The sequence below is a fragment of the Pundamilia nyererei genome, unplaced genomic scaffold (genome assembly GCF_000239375.1).
Source record: "Pundamilia nyererei isolate P.nyererei 1_Seehausen unplaced genomic scaffold, PunNye1.0 scaffold00080, whole genome shotgun sequence".
NCBI lineage: Eukaryota > Metazoa > Chordata > Actinopteri > Cichliformes > Cichlidae > Pundamilia > Pundamilia nyererei.
The window spans coordinates 155,030-165,116 of record NW_005187481.1 but is presented as its reverse complement, the minus strand read 5'-3'; the positions used below and the strand labels follow the sequence as shown (position 1 = coordinate 165,116).

At 41.1% G+C, this 10,087-nt stretch overlaps 1 protein-coding gene across 2 annotated transcripts in view; it reads left to right on the top strand.

Moving 5' to 3' along the window:
• The window catches only part of ywhag1 (3-monooxygenase/tryptophan 5-monooxygenase activation protein, gamma polypeptide 1), a 13,109-nt gene extending 5,914 nt beyond the window's left edge, over window positions 1-7,195 (top strand). For both annotated transcript variants that reach the window (XM_005737769.2, XM_005737770.2), the window contains exon 2: window positions 6,465-7,195. In XM_005737769.2, coding sequence (XP_005737826.1) covers window positions 6,465-7,121 — 657 coding nt within the window. In that variant the 3' untranslated portion in view covers window positions 7,122-7,195. The remainder of the gene's footprint in view (window positions 1-6,464) is intronic.
• The last annotated feature ends 2,892 nt before the right edge of the window (window positions 7,196-10,087 follow it).

Here is a 10,087-nt window from a genome sequence, read left to right as displayed (position 1 = left end):
AGTTGTATTGATGTATAGCAACTTGAAATGCTCCCAAAAATGGCGCTACAGCATGTAAAAATATAATATAAGCTCTGGTGGACTTGGTTCTATGGTAGGTCTTAAAGGGTTAAATAAATATCGTCAAATAATCGAGATCTCAATTTCAGTGAAAATAATCGTGATTATCATTTTTGCCATAATCGAGCAGCCCTAGGTGGTGAGCACTTTCACTTTAGGATGAGTGCAGAAATACAGCGTATGTAAAACTGACAGGCTGTTATTACAGAACTACCAATATACAGTAAATGAAAGGAGCCTGGTCCATACAGGCAGTGACGGTTCCTCCTCCTCTATTTCTTCAGAGATAATAGAGAGAACAAAATATATGAAAAAGACTAATTGGTTAACGTGACTATTACCGCATTTCAGTATCATTTATAACTTTACAATAACGATAGCAATGACTTTCAATTTAATTTCAATTATATACCACCAAATCGCAACAACATTCACCTCAAGGCACTTAAAAATTGTAAGGTAAAGACTATACAAAATAGAGAGAAAATCCTAACAATTAGGCAACCCCCTATGATCACTTGGCAACTGTGGGAAGGAAAAACTCCCTTTTAACAGGAAGAAACCTCCAGCCGAGAGGGACAGACATCTGCCATGACAGGTTGGGGTGAGGTGAGGCAGAGACCAGAGTCATGTATAATAGAGTAGCTATTTAATTCTAAAATTATGTAGCATTTTTTTTTTATTATTTAACTGCCTTTTCTGACTGTGTTTCCTTTTTCCCCATTTTCTGTTAAGTGACCGTTATGTTGTTGCAGCAGCTCTGATGGACTGTTAAAGAAATGGAAAGAACAAATTTGGACCAAGGGGCTCGTCAGGGAAACTGATGGAGAGCGCTGCTTTTCTGGTATACCTTTAGGCCTCGATCTGTGGCTCGATCACAGCTGTCAAAAATTATATTCCAAAAGTCTGATCTACTTACAGAGGTCAAAAGTATATATAAGTTTTTTCCCCCTAGTTTTGCCTCTTAATTACAGTCAGTATTTGCAGTAACATAATTATCATTATTATGTACTTGGGTACTTATTACAAAGAGTCTGACTTGTCAAAACAGTGGTAACAAACCATGATATTACAACTTCCATCTTCACAAAAGGTGTTTTCCCTTAAATACACAGAGGTATCTGTCCTCCTGGGCGTTTTAAAAGGCCAGTCCCTTCGAGACAAAACGTGAATTATGTTCTGGATGCTGGCTTCTAGTTAGGGCTGCCACAATTAGTCGACTAGTCACGATTACGTCGACGATTTCGACTGATTTAATAGTCGACGCGTCGTTTGAAGCTTTGTAAGATCACAAAAGACGCAGGAATAAGTAGTAGGATTTAAGAGTGTAATAACGGACTGAAACAGAAGATGGCAGCACTGCATGTACAAGGATGCCAGCTGCCGTTAAACCCCGAAGAAGAAGAAGTAGCTTTGTCCCAGAATTCATAGCGCAGCCCAGCTCAGTTTTCAACAATGGCGGCAGCTAGTTAGTTTTAATATTACTCTTATTATTCTTTCTGGGTCACAAAATAAAAGTTTAACATATTTTCAGGCGAGACTGTAACTGTGTAAACCAGTTTATCAAGACACCACATATTTTCAAAAGTGCGCCGACGTTTTCGGCGATGTCTGTTACCCACTAGCTCGATAGCTAGCCGGGGGAAAGGCTCACTAGAGGCCATGAGAACACCGGACTCCCGGCAAATCATTTTCAAACCCACCGTCGTCTTTCGCTACTCAGGTTAAACATATATAAGTCACTTAGATAACTTAAAAATGTTATCGTTTGGCTTTTTTTTAGTATTTTATTTGTTCTTGAGTAAATCGGTTTGGCTGAGATTAAAGTTATAGTTTTTACACAGCTGAATAAACGTCAAGCAGACAACTGATTATCAGAAGTGTGAGATGCTCGAGAATATACTCCGGTGTCCCGTTATATTTCAGATAGCAAGGAGCTTATTAAACTTCACCGAAACAGTCTGCAAATTTCATTAAAATTTAATAAACCATCAACTTGTCTTTATTTTTAGTTAGCACATACCTTAAACACTTAAAGCTGTAAGCTAATGATAGTTATATAAGAGCAGACGCATGCTGGTGCAATAAGCCGTACGCTTTATGTCCAATGGATGCATGATCTGATTAGTCTACTAATTGCAAAAATAATCGGTGACTAGTCGACTATCAAAATAATCGTTTGTGGCAGCCCTACTTCTAGTGACACTTTAAATTCTTCTCCAAAGCCCTTAGTGGTAGCTTTTAATCACTGCTTAATTTTTACGTTGAATCTAAGTAGAGAGGTAACATGGCACCACTGGTGTATGGTGTATGCCACTACTTCCATCCATCCTGGGTTTATAAGCCCACAAAATGTTTGTAACTCACCATTTCCTGTTTATCATCATTTTGTAGTTTTTGCTTCAGGTCTTTGGCATAGAAAGTGTCATGTTCTTATTCTTTTTCTTTCGAGGGTAAGAACGTACTCCGAAACCTCAGTCCAATCATGAACGTACCCACAGTCATCTTGGGACACTCACGGATGGCCTGAAATGATTTTTGACTCACTGTTGAGTCACAAAGGCACTATAATACACTATAATCAGGCTTATTTTACAGCATCTCAGAGCTGTTCTCACATTAGCACCAGTGTGTGCAGTTCAACAGCTTCTTATTATCTTGATGTCGACTTTTCCCCACAGACGTGTTACAAATGGAGAGCAGGGACATAAAATGCTAGAGCATCGTAAGGCCTCTCGCTGACACGCCTACCCCAGACCTGTAGTATAATTTTTTTTTTCTTCTAAGACCCATTATTGCTCCAAGAGCATTCCAGAGTTGTAAAATTGCCTCCTTTTGGTCCGATAAGCCTCCATACACATTAACCAGTTACACAAACCAGACTTCTAGGATCACATTTCATCACCCGGTGCTTAAAGAGACATGCCACCACCAGGGCAGCACTGTGTGTTTTCCTTCAAAGTTCCTGTTCACCTGAAGGTGTTTATAGTCATCATGCCGGCGTGTTTTTGCTGTTATACTGTAGAATGAATCTTGTATGGCGACAGAGTCAGTGTCAGTCAACAACACAGTTACCAGGCCTATATTTATAAAACTGACCAGGAAAGAGTTCTGCCTGTGTGTGTTTGTGTGTTCTGAATTTATGGAATCTAGATGTGTAACCTGTCTAGGTTACAAATGATGATCATCATCATAGTGATGGCAAATGTCATACTTTTAGAAGAATTATTGAAGTTGTGTCTTTACTGCTTCAACAACCTGATGCGGGTTATTTGTTGGGGGCCTGAATGGCCCTGAAAGGGATGAAGACTTTAGAAAGATGACAGGCCAGCCCTTTTTGCACTAATAATGCTGTCAAAGAGGAATATTATTCTCTAGTAATTCCACACCATGATCATGCGCCTTTTGTAGCTCGAATGTCACCTTTGAACATCTGAGACAACTGGCAGTTTGATCCCGTAGATACATTTTATTATTATATTTATTTAATAGGCAATTACTCTGTAATAATGGGCACGTGTATGTGTGTTAGTACCCAATTAAGCCAATGTTTTCCTTCACTTTTGGTTATGCTGTGTGTTGCCCGTTCTGTGACTATAACAAAGCCCCAAATTACATTAATTAGTGTTTGGCATCCCTCAATCCTAGTCCCTAGCCTACATATTTCTTATTCCCATCTTTCTTATTCCTTTTGCATGATCGATTCTTTTTGTGTGATATAGCTGGATACAAACATTAGCCATACTTATGGAAAAAAAATAGCATATGCAAGTAACATAGTAACAAAGAGCTACTTGACTTGTGGCTAAATTGGCTAACCCTATTCATTCTGCCAATGACGTCAGGTGGTCCATGGCGCCTTTGTGTTTGCCTGCTTGAAAGAGGGTCAGAAGGGGGGGGGGGTTGTCACATCAGGTAGGGGGAGTAAATGAGCAAAGGAAAACACAGAAGTAAGGCATGGGGTAACAGGGAGAATGGGAATCTATGGGATTGCAAGCTATTAAAATGGAAATGGAAGGTTCGAGCTTCAAGTTCGAACCCAGATTCTACTTGGGCCCAACACCCTCACGGCCCCACAGCTCTCTCTGTGATATTAACAGCCACACGGAGAGCTGTCAAAGAGGAAGTTATCGATTGTTCTGCCTGGCCTTTGTTTGCATTAACACGCAGTTGTTTGGGACTTTGACTGCCTTGTGTAAGGACCAGTCACGAGAGCAGGCGCGATTGATGAGCTTTATGGGTAGACAGAGCTCCATTGTCATCCCCACACCCCAGCTTCCGTCAGGGCTTTCTGATCACTGTGCAGCCTCCTGAAACAAAGGCAGCCATGTTTGTACAGATGGATTGAGTAGGCCTAATTTATCTGACTTCTCTGCTGCTCCAGCAGTGACCCACTCTTGCTGGTTGCATTCACTGTTGGTCAGATACTTGTATACGCTAATTGTAAATTAATGGGATGAGGTAGAGTGTTGAGGGTGTGTTAAGGAAGGACTGATGGGCAGAAGGCTGGGCAAGCTTTCTCCTGTTCTTCTAAGTGGGATCATTATGTACTCTGTCCTTTTATTGTTTCCCTGTCTTCATTCTTTCACAGTACAGAGGTCTCATTTATGACAATTGTAATGTTTGTCCTGTGTAGAAACACTCCTTAGTGAACAAGATTACACCTGTAAAGCTCTGCTAGTGGAACGATTGCATACTGATGTTTAGCTTTGCCATAAAAACGTAAAGCTTGATGCTATGATGGCACAATAAAACAGGATGAGAGATTATTAAAATCGCATGAAATGCCAATAGAACGCAAAGTTATTGTTATTCCGAGCAAGGCTGAGTTACATCACTTCAATTCAGACTTTTTTTATATATTTATCCGCCCTGCTGACTGAAATTGATATTTAAAGTGCTCTGCACATTGTTTTGTTTGTTTGTTTGTAACCGTTTCATCTGATCTAATGGGAGAAAGGAAGGCTTATGGGGCTGTGTCCAGAATCCTTTGGTCAGCATTAATGTGTTCGGTAAACCAGTCGCCGTCCTCTGACCCTTCATGAAACAATTATTTAATGTTTTGTTTCTACCGTTTTTACTTGTCCCTAACATGCTGTAGCTTTCACTACATCATCAACCATGGCAGCATCCTCACCATGAGCAGCTCATGGCCAGTTTCTCTAACAGAGATATAATTTATAAACGAAAAACAAAGGCGCTCATAAATGAAGCAGATATTGTGGTCACCATGGAAACTGGAGATTGGATCACAGATTGCTCCTTCACCCTCCCTTTTAAAATTCAACCCAGAGTTATGGCTACTTCATGGATTAACAAGGTAGAAAATTTACAGCGAAATTGGGAGTAAACGTAAAGGTGGAAACAGTTCGCCGAGGCTTGGAGGTTCTGTTGTGCATATGACAGAGGTGTTATAGTGACTGATGAACCACAAAGGTCAAAGCAGCACTCTTTCAGTGCTGCTGAGCAAGACCCCATTGTGTGTACTCTGACAAACACACTTACGCAATCTCTGAAGAACACATTTTACTATGCAGTTGACACATGCTAATTTCTTAACACTGTGGCAACAGTGTGTCACCTTACATTCACACACCGACCAAATCAGGGTGTAGACGAGATATTTTCTGTTCTTGTGTGCCTTCTACAGACAATCCTAATCCCCAGAGGATGAATCCCATAAAATTACTTTGACAGCTGGGAAGTTTGTCTTTTATTATGAGGCTGACCACTTGTATTTTTAATGAAATATTGGAAATTATTCACAACAAATGAAGATAATGCCTATGTTTGCATGGGTTGCCTTAAAAGTTGGTACAGAAAAGACACTAGTAGTCCAAAGAAATTTCTCTACAAGTATGAATGTTAAAATGCACAAAATATGTCTGAGGTTTCCCTATTTGTATGCATGTAAGTCCTATCAGTTGTATGGTAACCGGTGTGGTGTTCAGTACAGGCATTGTGAAGGCCTGCTCACTGTGATTGGTCAATGCTTTGTCACGCTCACGAAACTGTACTGTGCTGAAAAAGAAAGTAACAACAGGCTTTATATTTAAGAAAGGTCTGTAAAGATGCCTCAGCTGCACAGTCTCTGTGGGATATAAAGGATTAAATCCTCGAGCCAGACACAGGCCTGTCAAAACCAAACAAAACCAGCTTTCAGAGCTGCTGATAGCCAATGAGCAGTTACCTCACAGGGTGATGTCACATGCTGGAGGCGTGGTTTCATTTGCTAATGCTGCGGCTGTAGTATTGGGATGTAGTTGGTGGGCATCTTGTGACTGTTTTAGTTTAACAAGTGAACAAATAATCAAGTTTTTACTGTTAAAATTATATCAGCTGTTGAGTCATCTTCATATACTTGAAAAAAATCCATCAACTCATTTTCCTTCTTGCTTTTCCAGGTCACAGAGCTGAATGAAGCACTATCCAACGAGGAGCGGAACCTCCTCTCTGTGGCCTATAAGAATGTGGTTGGGGCAAGGCGTTCATCCTGGCGCGTCATCTCCAGCATTGAGCAGAAGACATCAGCTGACGGCAATGAGAAGAAGATTGAGATGGTGCGGGCCTACCGGGAAAAGATAGAAAAGGAGCTGGAGTCCGTCTGCCAGGATGTGCTCAACCTCCTCGACAACTACCTGATCAAGAACTGCAACGAGACGCAGCACGAGAGCAAAGTGTTCTACCTGAAGATGAAGGGCGACTACTACCGCTACTTGGCCGAGGTTGCAACGGGGGAGAAGAGAGCCTCGGTGGTGGAGTCCTCTGAGAAGTCCTACAGCGAGGCCCACGAGATCAGCAAGGAGCACATGCAGCCAACCCACCCCATCCGCCTGGGCCTGGCTCTTAACTACTCTGTCTTCTACTATGAGATCCAGAACGCGCCAGAGCAGGCGTGCCACCTGGCCAAGACAGCTTTCGATGACGCCATTGCCGAGCTGGATACCCTCAACGAGGACTCCTACAAAGACTCCACTCTCATCATGCAGCTGCTACGAGACAACTTGACGCTCTGGACGAGCGACCAGCAGGATGACGAGGGAGGAGAGGGCAACAACTAAGGAGTCTAGAACCCCATTCTGCCAAAACAACACAAACACACGCGCTCACAAATGATGACAAAAATAATAATAATAGTTAAAATGTTCTTAGAAATGTAAAACAAAACAAAAAAAAACAAAACAAAAAAAAAACAAAGGAGGGTGGGTTGGGGGGGCGGTGAAACCTCGGCGGCCTATTGAAGCCGATGGTTGCTGACGCGGCTGCAGTTCTTTATTTTTCCACAGATTTAAAGTGAAAAAAAAAAGGTAGGCAGATGAAGGAATTTTAGTTTCAGAAATAACCTACAGTTAAAGAAAAAAAAACAATAGAAGAAAGAACCCCCCTCCTTGATAGCCTCTGCAGCATTTGCCAAACACTTGTAGATGCAAGAGGTATGCCATTGATCACAGTGTGACCATTGGGTATTGATACCTTCACACTGGCAGAGACTGGTCTCATTGTGCAAATGAAGCTGAGCTGTCTTGCTATATTCGACGAGGGAGGAGCATATAGAAAATTCAGTTTCGATGCTTGAGCAGCGGGAAAAATGGAGTAACCTTGAATGTCACAAACTTTCTTGGTGAAAGAAAGGGAGGGAGAGAAAGAGAGAGAGCAAGCAGGTGGGTTGGGAGATGAAGATGAGCTTTTCTGGGGGTGTTGAACTTCATTGCGTAAAAACGTACTGACATCTTTAGTTGCACTGCGTGGGCCCATGGTCGTTGAGTGAAAAGCAGGTTGTCTCTGTTATTGATAACAAACAACAACAACAAAAAAAATTTGTTTGCTTGTGTCAGGTATTTGTCCTGCTCAGTCACACGGTCATACTGTAACTAAAACTACAGATTCATAAAGTAAACTTAGTGCAGCTTGTCCCTCTCATGTGCTGATGTGCTTTATTAAATAAATTAACTGTTTTTGGACACCCAATTCTTATTGTCAGTATTGTCGTTACTACTTCTATCGGCTCCTTTTGTTTATCAGGAAACTATTTGATCGAGATAGTGAAAAATACCATCAATTTTCACCTTTAAGTAATGCCGTCTTCAAAACAATTGGCAGGGTCTGATCTGAAATGTCACCTGGAACCACAGACCCGATTAGTGAACAGAGCATGATCTGTGGACAGAGAGCACATGCACTGTTAAAGTGGAAGCTGTAAAAGCAGACATGAGGTTTGTGGATTTACTTTGTCTTCAGTTTCTTCTTGGTCGAGAAAATGCACTTGCCTATTATACTGTTTCTTCAGTGTAAGATGATAACTGCTCCAATAGTCTCCATAATACAATCTTGTGCATGCTAGTGATGTATTTATACAGTAGCTTCAATTTATTAACTTATACTGTAGATGTTATGCATTCATATGAACATGGAATTACTAGACCTTAATTGGATTATTTTCTATTTATTTCTTTTTATTGCGATTGTTAGTTAGACCTTATTTTAATCTGTGTTTTCTTTACTCCGTTTGCTGAAGTACGCTATACCAAAACAGTGATTGTTAACAATAAATTGATCTGTTACGGACATCGCTATGGTTGATATGCAATTCTTGGCAAGGGGGACTAAAAGCAGAAGGCAAATTAGCTTATGTTGTGCCACTGACCAGCACAACACAGGCCGATGGATTCATGTTTCAGTGAGGAGACGCCGCATATTTGGAAGCTTAACGAAATTAGTTCACAGAGAATGGTTGTTTTTTTTTTTTGGTTTTTTTTTTTTGAGCCAAAATTTTATTCAGTTTCATTTAAATAGCGCCAAATCACGATAACTTTTGCTTCAAAACCCTACAAAAATACAGAGAAAACCCCAACAAGCGACAGTTGGGAGGAAAAACTCCCTTTTAACAGGAAGAAACCTCCATCAGAACCAGGCTCAGAGACAGGCAGCCATCTGCCGGGACTGGTTGGGATCTTAAGGGGAAGGAGACAGGATAAAAGACACACTGTGGAAGAGAGCCAGAAATTAATAATCACTAGCAGAGCGGACACCTATCAAACGGCTACCAGCTCCAGCTGAATAACTGTTGTTAAATTGGCCATTTTAACTTGGAACTATGCTGATTGACTCTCTCCTAGAGCCAGCCTCAAGTGGCTGCAGTTTTGGCCACTCTAGCGTTACCTTCATTTTCCATTCAGCAACCCTGAATTACACAAGCAGAAGAAGAATGACAGATGAATTTACAGGGCCTGTCTCTAGAGGTCTTTTTTCATTGGTTTTTTGGTTTTCTTCCTATACAGCCAAGTGTTGACAGCACCCATGGTCCTCAGTGCACAGCACTTTCCTGCTACATTATCATTGCTTTTAATTGAAAGCAGTTCAGTTTTTGGAGCACCACTTTCCTAGCCAATGTTGCTGTCATTAGAATGTCAACACTTAAATACGGTAAAGTTGAAAACTTAGAACAAGATGCTGGTTGCATCTTGTTCTAAACTCTTAAGAATATCTCTGAAAATTTCTGAGGATGCCTATATGCCTATAATATTAATGAATGACTCTTCAAACTTCAGCATCTTTACAAAATTACATAATGCAGTAGCCCACACATATCTGAGAATACAGCTCCAAGAATGTATTTGATGTACTGGTACTGATCCTGGTTGAAACACAACACAGCATAGCAGAAGTCTCCCCCCAGACACACCAACGTCTGATTTTATACAGACGTTGGTGTGTCTGCAATGAGACACCTCAATTATAGGCTGGGTTCTCAAGGTTCTCAAATTTACTTGTTTTGGATTTTAGGCTTTTTGTGATATAATCCAGAGTATAGACTCACATACACACATATCTACAGGATCTACAGCGAGGACATTGGGATGTCATTTGGACTGGATATGTGTGGTTAAATGGTTGAAAAGAGAGGGAAGGTGATCTGGACTGAAGGGGTGGAGTTGTGAGAAGGGAGAATAGCAGATGTGCAGGAGAGCCAAAAGTACTTGGCTATCCCACAGGCCACTGAGAATCATGATAAAGATGCACGAAGGTC